The sequence below is a fragment of the Bufo gargarizans genome, chromosome 3 (assembly GCF_014858855.1).
Source record: "Bufo gargarizans isolate SCDJY-AF-19 chromosome 3, ASM1485885v1, whole genome shotgun sequence".
Classification (NCBI taxonomy): Eukaryota; Metazoa; Chordata; class Amphibia; order Anura; family Bufonidae; genus Bufo; species Bufo gargarizans.
Window position 1 is genome coordinate 472,317,620 of NC_058082.1, and position 15,184 is coordinate 472,332,803.

General features: G+C 47.3%; 1 protein-coding gene across 1 annotated transcript in view; it reads right to left on the bottom strand.

Annotated features, from left to right (window-relative positions):
- The window catches only part of ACE2 (angiotensin converting enzyme 2), a 91,589-nt gene that overhangs the window by 35,381 nt on the left and 41,024 nt on the right, over window positions 1-15,184 (bottom strand). Inside the window, exons 7-8 of the mRNA XM_044283721.1 lie at window positions 8,313-8,421; window positions 8,061-8,158 (exon numbers count right to left, since the gene is read on the bottom strand). Coding sequence (XP_044139656.1) covers window positions 8,061-8,158; window positions 8,313-8,421 — 207 coding nt within the window. The remainder of the gene's footprint in view (window positions 1-8,060; window positions 8,159-8,312; window positions 8,422-15,184) is intronic.

Here is a 15,184-nt window from a genome sequence, read left to right on the forward strand (position 1 = left end):
TCGTTAACGCTGTCCTGTTGTGGCTGGGAAAGTTATTTAGTGTCCGTCAAAGCACATTTTTTGTTCTGGGTTGAAATACAATTCCCAATTTAGCAATTTCATAATTTAGTGGTTTCTGCTATATCAGAGCTATTTGAAATCTATCCCTAAAAGGGTATATAATATTCAAGGTGCACATTGGGTCATTCAGAATAACTTCACACACACCCGCTACTGTGTATTTCCAAGTCTAATTCTGTCACTAAACCCATACCTGTCACCCAGCGCCTAAATACTAGGCCTCAAATTTATATCCTGCTAAATCTCTCGTTAACGCTGTCCTGTTGTGGCTGGGAAAGTTATTTAGTGTCCGTCAAAGCACATTTTTTGTTCTGGGTTGAAATACAATTCCCAATTTAGCAATTTCATAATTTAGTGGTTTCTGCTATATCAGAGCTATTTGAAATCTATCCCTAAAAGGGTATATAATATTCAAGGTGCACATTGGGTCATTCAGAATAACTTCACACACACCCGCTACTGTGTATTTCTAAGTCTAATTCTGTCACTAAACCCATACCGGTCACCCAGCGCCTAAATACTAGGCCTCAAATTTATATCCTGCTAAATCTCTCGTTAACGCTGTCCTGTTGTGGCTGGGAAAGTTATTTAGTGTCCGTCAAAGCACATTTTTTGTTCTGGGTTGAAATACAATTCCCAATTTAGCAATTTCATAATTTAGTGGTTTCTGCTATATCAGAGCTATTTGAAATCTATCCCTAAAAGGGTATATAATATTCAAGGTGCACATTGGGTCATTCAGAATAACTTCACACACACACGCTTCTGTGCATTTCCAAGTCTAATTCTGTCACTAAATCCATACCGGTCACCCAGCGCCTAAATACTAGGCCTCAAATTTATATCCTGCTAAATCTCTCGTTAACGCTGTCCTGTTGTGGCTGGGAAAGTTATTTAGTGTCCGTCAAAGCACATTTTTTGTTCTGGGTTGAAATACAATTCCCAATTTAGCAATTTCATAATTTAGTGGTTTCTGCTATATCAGAGCTATTTGAAATCTATCCCTAAAAGGGTATATAATATTCAAGGTGCACATTGGGTCATTCAGAATAACTTCACACACACACGCTTCTGTGCATTTCCAAGTCTAATTCTGTCACTAAATCCATACCGGTCACCCAGCGCCTAAATACTAGGCCTCAAATTTATATCCCGCTGAATTTGAATACAATACATTGGGCCAAATAATATATTTGTTGTTGTGGTGAACCATAACAATGAGAAAAACATCTAGTAAGGGACGCGGACGTGGACATGGTCGTGGTGGTGTTAGTGGACCCTCTGGTGCTGGGAGAGGACGTGGCCGTTCTGCCACATCCACACGTCCTAGTGTACCAACTACCTCAGGTCCCAGTAGCCGCCAGAATTTACAGCGATATATGGTGGGGCCCAATGCCGTTCTAAGGATGGTAAGGCCTGAGCAGGTACAGGCATTAGTCAATTGGGTGGCCGACAGTGGATCCAGCACGTTCACATTATCTCCCACCCAGTCTTCTGCAGAAAGCGCACAGATGGCGCCTGAAAACCAACCCCATCAGTCTGTCACATCACCCCCATGCATACCAGGGAAACTGTCTCAGCCTCAAGTTATGCAGCAGTCTCTTATGCTGTTTGAAGACTCCGCTGGCAGGGTTTCCCAAGGGCATCCACCTAGCCCTTCCCCAGCGGTGAAAGACATAGAATGCACTGACGCACAACCACTTATGTTTCCTGATGATGAGGACATGGGAATACCACCTCAGCATGTCTCTGATGATGACGAAACACAGGTGCCAACTGCTGCGTCTTTCTGCAGTGTGCAGACTGAACAGGAGGTCAGGGATCAAGACTGGGTGGAAGACGATGCAGGGGACGATGAGGTCCTAGACCCCACATGGAATGAAGGTCGTGCCACTGACTTTCACAGTTCGGAGGAAGAGGCAGTGGTGAGACCGAGCCAACAGCGTAGCAAAAGAGGGAGCAGTGGGCAAAAGCAGAACACCCGCCGCCAAGAGACTCCGCCTGCTACTGACCGCCGCCATCTGGGACCGAGCACCCCAAAGGCAGCTTCAAGGAGTTCCCTGGCATGGCACTTCTTCAAACAATGTGCTGACGACAAGACCCGAGTGGTTTGCACGCTGTGCCATCAGAGCCTGAAGCGAGGCATTAACGTTCTGAACCTGAGCACAACCTGCATGACCAGGCACCTGCATGCAAAGCATGAACTGCAGTGGAGTAAACACCTTAAAACCAAGGAAGTCACTCAGGCTCCCCCTGCTACCTCTTCTGCTGCTGCCGCCTCGGCCTATTCTGCTGCTGCCGCCTCGGCCTCTTCCTCCGCCTCTGGAGGAACGTTGGCACCTGCCGCCCAGCAAACAGGGGATGTACCACCAACACCACCACCACCACCTCCGTCACCAAGCGTCTCAACCATGTCACACGCCAGCGTTCAGCTCTCCATCTCACAAACATTTGATAGAAAGCGTAAATTCCCACCTAGCCACCCTCGATCCCTGGCCCTGAATGCCAGCATTTCTAAACTACTGGCCTATGAAATGCTGTCATTTAGGCTGGTGGACACAGACAGCTTCAAACAGCTCATGTCGCTTGCTGTCCCACAGTATGTTGTTCCCAGCCGGCACTACTTCTCCAAGAGAGCCGTGCCTTCCCTGCACAACCAAGTATCCGATAAAATCAAGTGTGCACTGCGCAACGCCATCTGTAGCAAGGTCCACCTAACCACAGATACGTGGACCAGTAAGCACGGCCAGGGACGCTATATCTCCCTAACTGCACACTGGGTAAATGTAGTGGCAGCTGGGCCCCAGGCGGAGAGCTGTTTGGCGCACGTCCTTCCGCCGCCAAGGATCGCAGGGCAACATTCTTTGCCTCCTGTTGCCACCTCCTCCTTCTCGGCTTCCTCCTCCTCTTCTTCCACCTGCTCATCCAGTCAGCCACACACCTTCACCACCAACTTCAGCACAGCCCGGGGTAAACGTCAGCAGGCCATTCTGAAACTCATATGTTTGGGGGACAGGCCCCACACCGCACAGGAGTTGTGGCGGGGTATTGAACAACAGACCGACGAGTGGTTGCTGCCGGTGAGCCTCAAGCCCGGCCTGGTGGTGTGTGATAATGGGCGAAATCTCGTTGCAGCTCTGGGACTAGCCAATTTGACGCACATCCCTTGCTTGGCGCATGTGCTGAATTTGGTGGTGCAGAAGTTCATTCACAACTACCCCGACATGTCAGAGCTGCTGCATAAAGTGCGGGCCGTCTGTTCGCGCTTCCGGCGTTCACATCCTGCTGCTGCTCGCCTGTCTGCGCTACAGCGTAACTTCGGCCTTCCCGCTCACCGCCTCATATGCGACGTGCCCACCAGGTGGAACTCCACCTTGCACATGCTGGACAGACTGTGCGAGCAGCAGCAGGCCATAGTGGAGTTTCAGCTGCAGCACGCACGGGTCAGTCGCACTACAGAACAGCACCACTTCACCACCAATGACTGGGCCTCCATGCGAGACCTGTGTGCCCTGTTGCGCTGTTTCGAGTACTCCACCAACATGGCCAGTGGCGATGACACCGTTATCAGCGTTACAATACCACTTCTATGTCTCCTTGAGAAAACACTTAGGGCGATGATGGAAGAGGAGGTGGCCCAGGAGGAGGAGGAGGAGGAGGAAGAGGGGTCATTTTTAGCACTTTCAGGCCAGTCTCTTCGAAGTGACTCAGAGGGAGGTTTTTGGCAACAGCAGAGGCCAGGTACAAATGTGGCCAGCCAGGGCCCACTACTGGAGGACGAGGAGGACGAGGATGAGGAGGAGGTGGAGGAGGATGAGGATGAAGCATGGTCACAGCGGGGTGGCACCCAACGCAGCTCGGGTCCATCACTGGTGCGTGGCTGGGGGGAAAGGCAGGACGATGACGATACGCCTCCCACAGAGGACAGCTTGTCCTTACCCCTGGGCAGCCTGGCACACATGAGCGACTACATGCTGCAGTGCCTGCGCAACGACAGCAGAGTTGCCCACATTTTAACCTGTGCGGACTACTGGGTTGCCACCCTGCTGGATCCACGCTACAAAGACAATGTGCCCACCTTACTTCCTGCACTGGAGCGTGATAGGAAGATGCGCGAGTACAAGCGCACGTTGGTAGACGCGCTACTGAGAGCATTCCCAAATGTCACAGGGGAACAAGTGGAAGCCCAAGGCCAAGGCAGAGGAGGAGCAAGAGGTCGCCAAGGCAGCTGTGTCACGGCCAGCTCCTCTGAGGGCAGGGTTAGCATGGCAGAGATGTGGAAAACTTTTGTCAACACGCCACAGCTAACTGCACCACCACCTGATACGCAACGTGTTAGCAGGAGGCAACATTTCACTAACATGGTGGAACAGTACGTGTGCACACCCCTCCACGTACTGACTGATGGTTCGGCCCCATTCAACTTCTGGGTCTCTAAATTGTCCACGTGGCCAGAGCTAGCCTTTTATGCCTTGGAGGTGCTGGCCTGCCCGGCAGCCAGCGTTTTGTCTGAACGTGTATTCAGCACGGCAGGGGGCGTCATTACAGACAAACCCAGCCGCCTGTCTACAGCCAATGTGGACAAGCTGACGTTCATAAAAATGAACCAGGCATGGATCCCACAGGACCTGTCCGTCCCTTGTCCAGATTAGACATTAACTACCTCCTCATAACCATATATTATTGGACTCCAGGGCACTTCCTCATTCAATCCTATTTTTATTTTCATTTTACCATTATATTGCGAGGCTACCCAAAGTTGAATGAACCTCTCCTCTGCCTGTGTGCTAGGCCTAAATATATGCCAATGGACTGTTGCAGTGGTGGCTGACATGAAGCCTGATTCTCTGCTATGACATGCAGACTAATTCTCTGCTGACATGAAGCCAGATTGTCTGTTACGGGACCTCTCTCCTCTGCCTGGGTGCTGGGCCTAAATTTATGACAATGGACTGTTGCAGTGGTGGCTGACGTGAAGCCTGATTCTCTGCTATGACATGCAGACTGATTCTCTGCTGACATGAAGCCAGATTGTCTGTTACGGGACCTCTCTGCTCTGCCTGTGTGCTAGGCCTAAATATATGCCAATGGACTGTTGCAGTGGTGGGTGACGTGAAGCCTCATTCTCTGCTATGACATGCAGACTGATTCTCTGCTGACATGAAGCCAGATCGTCTGTTACGGGACCTCTCTGCTCTGCCTGTGTGCTAGGCCTAAATATATGCCAATGGACTGTTGCAGTGGTGGGTGACGTGAAGCCTCATTCTCTGCTATGACATGCAGACTGATTCTCTGCTGTCATGAAGCCAGATTGTCTGTTACGGGACCTCTCTGCTCTGCCTGTGTGCTAGGCCTAAATATATGCCAATGGACTGTTGCAGTGGTGGCTGACGTGAAGCCTCATTCTCTGCTATGACATGCAGACTGATTCTCTGTTGACATGAAGCCAGATTGTCTGTTACGGGACCTCTCTCCTCTGCCTGTGTGCTAGGCCTAAATATATGCCAATGGACTGTTGCAGTGGTGGCTGACGTGAAGCCTCATTCTCTGCTATGACATGCAGACTGATTCTCTGCTGACATGAAGCCAGATCGTCTGTTACGGGACCTCTCTGCTCTGCCTGTGTGCTAGGCCTAAATATATGCCAATGGACTGTTGCAGTGGTGGGTGACGTGAAGCCTCATTCTCTGCTATGACATGCAGACTGATTCTCTGCTGTCATGAAGCCAGATTGTCTGTTACGGGACCTCTCTGCTCTGCCTGTGTGCTAGGCCTAAATATATGCCAATGGACTGTTGCAGTGGTGGCTGACGTGAAGCCTCATTCTCTGCTATGACATGCAGACTAATTCTCTGCTGACATGAAGACAGATTCTCTGTTACGGGACCTCCCTCCTCTGCCTGGGTGATGGGCCTAAATATATGCCAATGGACTGTTGCAGTGGTGGCTGACGTGAAGCCTCATTCTCTGCTATGACATGCAGACTGATTCTCTGCTGACATGAAGACAGATTCTCTGTTACGGGACCTCTCTCCTCTGCCTGTGTGTGTGCTGGGCCTAAATATATGCCAATGGACTGTTGCAGTGGTGGCTGACGTGAAGCCTCATTCTCTGCTATGACATGCAGACGGATTCTCTGCTGACATGAAGCCAGATTCTCTGTTACGGGACCTCTCTCCTCTGCCTGTGTGTGTGCTGGGCCTAAATATATGCCAATGGACTGTTGCAGTGGTGGCTGACGTGAAGCCTCATTCTCTGCTATGACATGCAGACTGATTCTCTGCTGACATGAAGCCAGATTCTCTGTTACGGGACCTCTCTCCTCTGCCTGTGTGTGTGCTGGGCCTAAATATATGCCAATGGACTGTTGCAGTGGTGGCTGACGTGAAGCCTCATTCTCTGCTATGACATGCAGACTAATTCTCTGCTGACATGAAGACAGATTCTCTGTTACGGGACCTCTCTCCTCTGCCTGTGTGTGTGCTGGGCCTAAATATATGCCAATGGACTGTTGCAGTGGTGGCTGACGTGAAGCCTCATTCTCTGCTATGACATGCAGACTGATTCTCTGCTGACATGAAGCCAGATTCTCTGTTACGGGACCTCTCTCCTCTGCCTGTGTGTGTGCTGGGCCTAAATATATGCCAATGGACTGTTGCAGTGGTGGCTGACGTGAAGCCTCATTCTCTGCTATGACATGCAGACTAATTCTCTGCTGACATGAAGACAGATTCTCTGTTACGGGACCTCTCTCCTCTGCCTGGGTGCCGGGGCCTAAATATCTGAGAATGGACTGTTCCAGTGGTGGGTGACGGGAAGCCAGATTCTCTGCTATGGAACCTCTCTCCAATTGATTTTGGTTAATTTTTATTTATTTAATTTTTATTTTAATTAATTTCCCTATCCACATTTGTTTGCAGGGGATTTACCTACATGTTGCTGCCTTTTGCAGCCCTCAAGCTCTTTCCTGGGCTGTTTTACAGCCTTTTTAGTGCCGAAAAGTTCGGGTCCCCATTGACTTCAATGGGGTTCGGGTTCGGGACGAAGTTCGGATCGGGTTCGGATCCCGAACCCGAACATTTCCGGGATGTTCGGCCGAACTTCTCGAACCCGAACATCCAGGTGTTCGCTCAACTCTACTCACTAACAAAGATTTAGACAGATTTGTGAACAATATTTGAGAGTAATGGGTCTTTTGTGTATGTAGAAAATGTTTTAGATCTTTGAGTTCAGCTCATGCAAAATGGAAGCAAAACCGAAAGTGTTGTGTTTATATTTTTGTTCAGTGTAATTAGAGAACTCTGGTAGAGAATTACTATTGGTGGGACTTTTAGGAATAATTTTACTCTGGGGGTACTATCTTTATGGCACTATTATTTCTGCAGTGTAGTATTTGGGAGCATTGGGGAGCACAACAGGAACAGTATTAGGGGTGACATCAGGATGAAACTTTTGGAGCACGAAGAGGGGAAGGATGATGGAAAAGTGAGGAATCTAGGATGTCTGCAAACTCTGCAGAGATGAGACATGCCTGAAAGATGCTGCTTTCAATGGAGAAGATGAGGAAAGAAAACATCTACATCAGAGAAGACATCACTGGATATAACAGGTATATAGTGCTGTATTCTCCTGTATGTTTGATAGTGCTGAATGGTATGTCCATCTAAATATGCCTTTAGCACTAGGGCTGGGGGGCAGGGGTATACTCAATAGTGTATATATATATATATTTTTTTTTGTTTTGTTTTTGTTTTTGTTTTTCACTGATGGGGCCCAGGTCATGCAAGTATAGGGCCCTTGAAGAGAGTAGGTCCAGCACAGGTTGACTGTATTGCTGAAGAAAATGGGTAGTCAAAACATTTGACTTAGCAAGAGTGTAGATGGGGGCAAACAAATCCCCTCTACCAGGTGGTTAGGGTGCGTTATGATGAATATATCAAGTATTAAAAACCACAATTATGTAGATTTTTCAGTATATTCCAGCATATCTGAAGTCTTACCTGTGCAACCATTGTAGGTGTAACATCAATGCTTTCTCTATCTGGATAGGGGACTACAAGAGGGTACAAATTTGTCCAAAATCTTCCCCACATGTCACCTTGAGGGAAAGAAAGAGGAAGAATAACTCAGCTAGTAGTAATGATTACATACATACTATAATAATGCCAATAACAAATACTAATACTTAGAAGAAAAACAACAAGTTGAATAAAATGAGTAACATTCGTATTATAGTTTCTGAAAAAGTTTACCAAGTAAATGGGCAGGAAGACATCCTGTGGAATCAATATACTGTGAACCATAATGTTTCTGCAGGTTGCTTCTGACATATGCATGGAGTTCCTTGTAGAGCGGTAAGATCTGGATAGAAATACTATAGGTTATCTCATTGATAAGATCAGCATACCACTGTTAGTCAATATATATGAAAATGGCATAAGGAATCTGTGCCCAAACCTTTTTTTTTATTTTTTATTATTATCTATTATTAAAGTGCCATTCATTCCATGGTGCTGTACATATGATAAGGGTGCACATACATAATAATACAATAAGTACAATAAGCATAACCAAGACGATTTACAAACTGGTTCAAACTGGTTGCCCCTTCAAGGGGTTTCCTAGTTGTCAGAGGTCTAACACCTGGCATCCCTGCTGATCAGGTGTTCCAAACTAGATCTGGCGCTGGAGGCAGTCATCTGTGCCTTGTGTAGAGAACAGAACTTTTCCCATTTAAGTGAATATAAATGTCTTTAGCAACACTTGCCAGAGGCTTGCAGCAGGGAAAAGGTTGGCAAAGGAAGATGTGCTAAGCTGCAGTACATTGTGCAGATTTTGTCACCTATTTGCCGTGGTAAAAGAGTGGAATCCATGGTAAACATCCACAGACTAAAATGATGCACGTCTATTTCCACATGGATATTTTTCTGCAGAGTGTGGAGGAGATTTGTGAAAGTCTTATCCACTTTGCTGCTACTGTAAGCCACTGCAGATCTGGACAGAAAATCGGTGGCGTATTCGCTACGTGTGAGCATAACTTAGGGTACATCCACACAAGGTGTAAATGCGAACAATGATCATAGTGAGAACTGCACAGTCCTACAGTTACAGCTGCACAGTCCTCTATATCCTCTCCTGCTTTAGCTTGTCTGGCTTACACACCAACAGCATCATCCACACCTTTCCTCTTAGCTGAATTGCCAGGAACTACTCTCTAGCCAGGTGAAAATGGGGCCACCCCAAAAGCCTAAAACTGTTACTAAGAACTGCGGCTGTTGTGCGCCGCTGTTCCCCCGCTTACCGCTGCGGTCTCAGGAGCTGTGTTCAGCGGTGATCTTCTGCCAGTGCTTCCCCATTCACCGATGCAGTCCTGGGCTCTGTCCTTGTATGTACTGTTTGCTCCGGGATCCGCTCCACAGTTTCCTTTCAGCCCTGCTTGCTGCTTGTTCCCTGCATCTCTTTCTTAAGGGCCGCTTCACACGAGCGGATGCCGTGCGTGGCATCCGCTCCGTGAAAGAGTGCCAAGACCCGCTGCAGACTGCAGAGGCACGGAGCAGTAACATGACTGTTAATGCTCCGTGCCTCTCTGTGATCTCTTTACTACGAAATCACAGTGACAACTGTGATTTCGTAGTAAAGAGATCACAGAGAGGCACGGAGCATTAACAGTCATGTTACTGCTCCGTGCCTCTGCAGCCTTCAGCGGGTCTTGGCCCTCTTTCACGGAGCGGATGCCACGCACGGCATCCGCTCGTGTGAAGCGGCCCTAAGGGCTGGTGCGTGTCACTTCCTGTGCTTTATGGGTTAGATCATCTGACCTCGCTGACTAATCCCTCCTGCATGTATATAAGTAGCTCAGCCCCCTTCCCAGATGCCTAAGTGTCAAGGTCCTAGTGTCCTGCAAAGGTTGCTGATATCTCTGCTTGTGTTCCTGGACTCTGCTACCTGCTTGATTCCTTCCTGCTTGCCTGGACTCTCCTGTTGCCGACCCGGATTGTCTGACCTGTACCTGTGCCACCTGCCCTGACCTATTGCTTGTTTGACTTCGCCTCTGCCTCTTCCTTCGGTCCTGCACTGTTGCTCCTGGTTATGACTGGACTATGCTGACTATGTCTGTACCTCTGGTACCTTGCTCTGGTACCTCCTGGTCTGTCTGGACAAGCTGCCTTGTGTGCCAGTCCTCCTCAAGAGGTAACGACCTGGTTTTCCCCTTCGGGAAAGTCTATCCCCACCATCAAGGGTAATGTGAAGAACGAGGGGTTCACTTAGGTGTGGTTGCTAGGTTAAATAGGAGCATCTGCCACGACCAGGCTGTGATGACATCTTCAGCATCACAGGTCTTGTACATTTAGTAAAGTAACTGCACAGACCATGGTGTAGTTCCCAGGTTACGTATGAACATCTGCCAGGACATGTGATTACATCATCATCACAGGTCCTTTAACCCCCAACAGCATGGAGAAGAACTGCAGTATGAGCTCTCCACTGAGACTAGAATGGAGTGGTAAGAGGAGGTCTTCTTCCTTTCTCTTAATTTGCCCCCCCCCCTTTCCCTATTATTAATCATATATATAATACTGCAGACGTTGCAACCACTATTACCTTATGTATCTCACACAATAACCATATATATATATATATATATATATATATATATACACACTGACCACATATCTCTGTACACACTGCATATACCTTGTACTTCTCACATTAGTACACTGCTCTATATAATATATATATTGTGAGGGGTTACGCTTGGGATCGACTTTGCTGGGGTCAAAGGACACTTGTCTGTTCCCTCTGATTCAGACCAAAAGCCGAGGAATACGTTTTAAGCTGACTTGTAGCCAGGTTTATTCATAAGGTTGCAAATAAAAATAACAAAACAGCAAAAGAAAACCTCACCTGTCCGGCACTTACTACATATATAACGTCCCTGTCTACCTGCTGGAGGGCTTCTCCCTGTCAGCTCACAAAACAAGACTTTCAGCCACCTTTTACTCACGTTTGTCTCACTCACACAGACAGACTTTCTGTGTCCCCAGGCAGAGAGAGACTGACTGACCTCCTGGCTCTGTTATATCCCCACCCTCAGTGCTGCTTCATTCATTACCTCACAGGTGAGTCTTTCTGCTACTTCACACAGGAGAAGAATCTTGGAGAAATATACCTCCCTTCAGCCACCAATCCTGCATTGGTATCACAATATATATATATATATATATATATATATATACACTCACCTAAAGAATTATTAGGAACACCATACTAATACGGTGTTGGACCCCCTTTTGCCTTCAGAACTGCCTTAATTCTACGTGGCATTGATTCAACAAGGTGCTGATAGCATTCTTTAGAAATGTTGGCCCATATTGAAAGGATAGCATCTTGCAGTTGATGGAGATTTAAGGGGCGCACATCCAGAGCACGAAGCTCCCGTTCCACCACATCCCAAAGATACTCTGTTGGGTTGAGATCTGGTGACTGTGGGGGCCATTTTAGTACAGTGAACTCATTGTCATGCTTAAGAAACCAATTTGAAATGATTCGAGCTATGTGACATGGTGCATTATCCTGCTGGAAGTAGCCATCAGAGGATGGGTACATGGTGGTCATGAAGGGCTGGACATGGTCAGAAACAATGCTCAGGTAGCCTGTGGCATTTAAACGATGGCCAATTGGCACTAAGGGGCCTAAAGTGTGCCCAGAAAACATCCCCCACACCATTACACCACCACCACCAGCCTGCACAGTGGTAACAAGGCATGATGGATACATGTTCTCATTCTGTTTACGCCAAATTTGGACTCTACCATTTGAATGTCTCAACAGAAATTGAGACTCATCAGACCAGGCAACATTTTTCCAGTCTCCAACAGTCCAATTTTGGTGAGCTCGTGCAAATTGTAGCCTCTTTTTCTTATTTGTAGTGGAGGGGAGTGGTACCCGGTGGGGTCTTCTGATGTTGTAGCTCACCTTTCTTTCCCATTCTGACATTCAGTTTGGAGTTCAGGAGATTGTCTTGACCAGAACCACAACCCTACATGCATTGAAGCAACTGCCATGTGATTGGTTGACTAGATAATCGCATTAATGTGAAATAGAACAGGTGTTCCTAATAATTCTTTAGGTGAGTGTGTGTATATATATATATATATATATATATATATATACAGTATAATAGATGCAGTGGACACAGGTATGTAGTATACCCAGTGGGTGAGGTATAAGGTATAACAGGTGCAGTATACATCAGGTACATCAGGTGTCTTAGCTCTCTAGGATGTACCGTTCCTGAGATATTCCCAAACAATGCAAATATGGCACATCACATGACCTACAGTGGCGGAAATAATTATTTCACCCCTCACTGATTTTGTAAGTTTGTCCAATGACAAAGAAATGAAAAGTCTCAGAACAGTATCATTTCAATGGTAGGTTTATTGTAACAGTGGCAGATAGCACATCAAAAGGAAAATCGAAAAAATAACTTTAAATAAAAGATAGCAACTGATTTGCATTTCATTGAGTGAAATAAGTATTTGAACCCCTACCAACCATTAAGAGTTCTGGCTCCCACAGAGTGGTTAGACACTTCTACTCAATTAGTCACCCTCATTAAGGACACCTGTCTTAACTAGTCACCTGTATAAAAGACACCTGTCCACAGAATCAATCAATCAAGCAGACTCCAAACTCTCCAACATGGGAAAGACCAAAGAGCTGTCCAAGGATGTCAGAGACAAAATTGTAGACCTGCACAAGGCTGGAATGGGCTACAAAACCATTAGCAAGAAGCTGGGAGAGAAGGTGACAACTGTTGGTGCGATTGTTCGAAAATGGAAGGAGCACAAAATGACCATAAATCGACCTCGCTCTGGGGCTCCACGCAAGATCTCACCTCGTGGGGTGTCAATGGTTCTGAGAAAGGTGAAAAAGCATCCTAGAACTACACGGGAGGAGTTAGTTAATGACCTCAAATTAGCAGGGACCACAGTCACCAAGAAAACCATTGGAAACACATTACACCGCAATGGATTAAAATCCTGCAGGGCTCGCAAGGTCCCCCTGCTCAGGAAGGCACATGTGCAGGCCCGTCTGAAGTTTGCCAATGAACACCTGAATGATTCAGAGAGTGACTGGGAGAAGGTGCTGTGGTCTGATGAGACCAAAATAGAGCTCTTTGGCATTAACTCAACTCGCTGTGTTTGGAGGAAGAAAAATGCTGCCTATGACCCCCAAAACACCGTCCCCACCGTCAAGCATGGGGGTGGAAACATTTTGCTTTGGGGGTGTTTTTCTGCTAAGGGCACAGGACAACTTATTCGCATAAACGGGAAAATGGACGGAGCCATGTATCGTGAAATCCTGAGCGACAACCTCCTTCCCTCTGCCAGGAAACTGAAAATGGGTCGTGGATGGGTGTTCCAGCACGACAATGACCCAAAACATACAGCAAAGGCAACAAAGGAGTGGCTCAAGAAGAAGCACATTAAGGTCATGGAGTGGCCTAGTCAGTCTCCGGACCTTAATCCAATCGAAAACCTATGGAGGGAGCTCAAGCTCAGAGTTGCACAGAGACAGCCTCGAAACCTTAGGGATTTAGAGATGATCTGCAAAGAGGAGTGGACCAACATTCCTCCTAAAATGTGCGCAAACTTGGTCATCAATTACAAGAAACGTTTGACCTCTGTGCTTGCAAACAAGGGTTTTTCCACCAAGTATTAAGTCTTTTTTTGTTAGAGGGTTCAAATACTTATTTCACTCAATGAAATGCAAATCAGTTGCTATCTTTTATTTAAAGTTATTTTTTCGATTTTCCTTTTGATGTGCTATCTGCCACTGTTACAATAAACCTACCATTGAAATGATACTGTTCTGAGACTTTTCATTTCTTTGTCATTGGACAAACTTACAAAATCAGTGAGGGGTCAAATAATTATTTCCGCCACTGTACATTAGCTACTAGAAGCCTGCAGGTCTTTCTCTTCATATCCCAACTGCCATACACACGGATCACATGTCCCTTATTAGCCAATAGAAGTTTGCAGGTCCTTAGTCTACACATACACACAGTTTTACACCAGGTTTCCATAACAACTCAGCCATTTTTCTTCATTGCTGTAGGTCAGCTTTAAAGGGGCAGGGCGCTGTGGATGACACTGTTAAGGGAGCAGAGTGCTGTGGAGGTCACAGTTAAGGGATCAGGTAGGGTGGCCATTCAGAAGATGGACTTAAAAACCCCGCCCCTAGGTACCAATAAACCACGCCCCAATCCAGTTAGACCACTTCCCCCCCACTCCGCAGCCGACGGGTATTGAAAAAAATGGAGGTAAAAATCAACTTCTGTCAGCTGCAGGGGTGGGAGGGAGGGCGACTTTCTCCCTGCAGCTCATACTCAGACAGTGAGCTGTTTAAAAGGACATCCCTGTGTTCTGTGTTCATCCAGGCCCTGCGCCAGACAGAGGACAGGGAGTCTGAAAGCCGGACTGTCCGGCTTAAAATTGGACCTCTGGCTATCCTAGGGGCAGGCTGATATGGACGTCACAGTTAAGGGGACGGTCTGCTATGGAGGTCAGTGTTAAGGGGCAGATTGCTGTAGAGGCCACTGTTAAGGGGGCAGATGTTGTGGAAATCACTGTTAAGGAGATAGGGTACTGTGGAGGTCACTAATAAAGGGGCGGCTGCTGTGGAGGTCACTGTTAAGGAGGCGGGATGCTGTGGAGGTCACTGTTAAAGGGGCTGACACTGTGGAGGTCTCAGTTAAGGGGTCAGGGAACGGTGGAAGTCACAGTTTAGGGGATGGTCCGCTATGTAGGTCAGTGTTAAGGGGCGGGGTGCTGTAGAGGTCACTGTTAAGGAGGTGGGGTATTGTGGAAGTGACATTTAAGGGAACGAAGCTCTGTGGAAGTCACTGTAAAGGGGCGGGGTACAGTGGAGGTCACTGTTAAGGGAGCGGGGTACTTTGGCAGTCACTGTTAAAGGGGCAGTTGCTGTGGAGGTTTCTGTTAAGGGGGCCGGGAATGGTTGAGGTCAGTTAAGGGGACTGTAGTAACCTATGATCAGTGTTAAGGGTCTGGTGCTGTAGAGGTCACTGTTAAAGGGTCTGGTCCCTGTGGAGGTC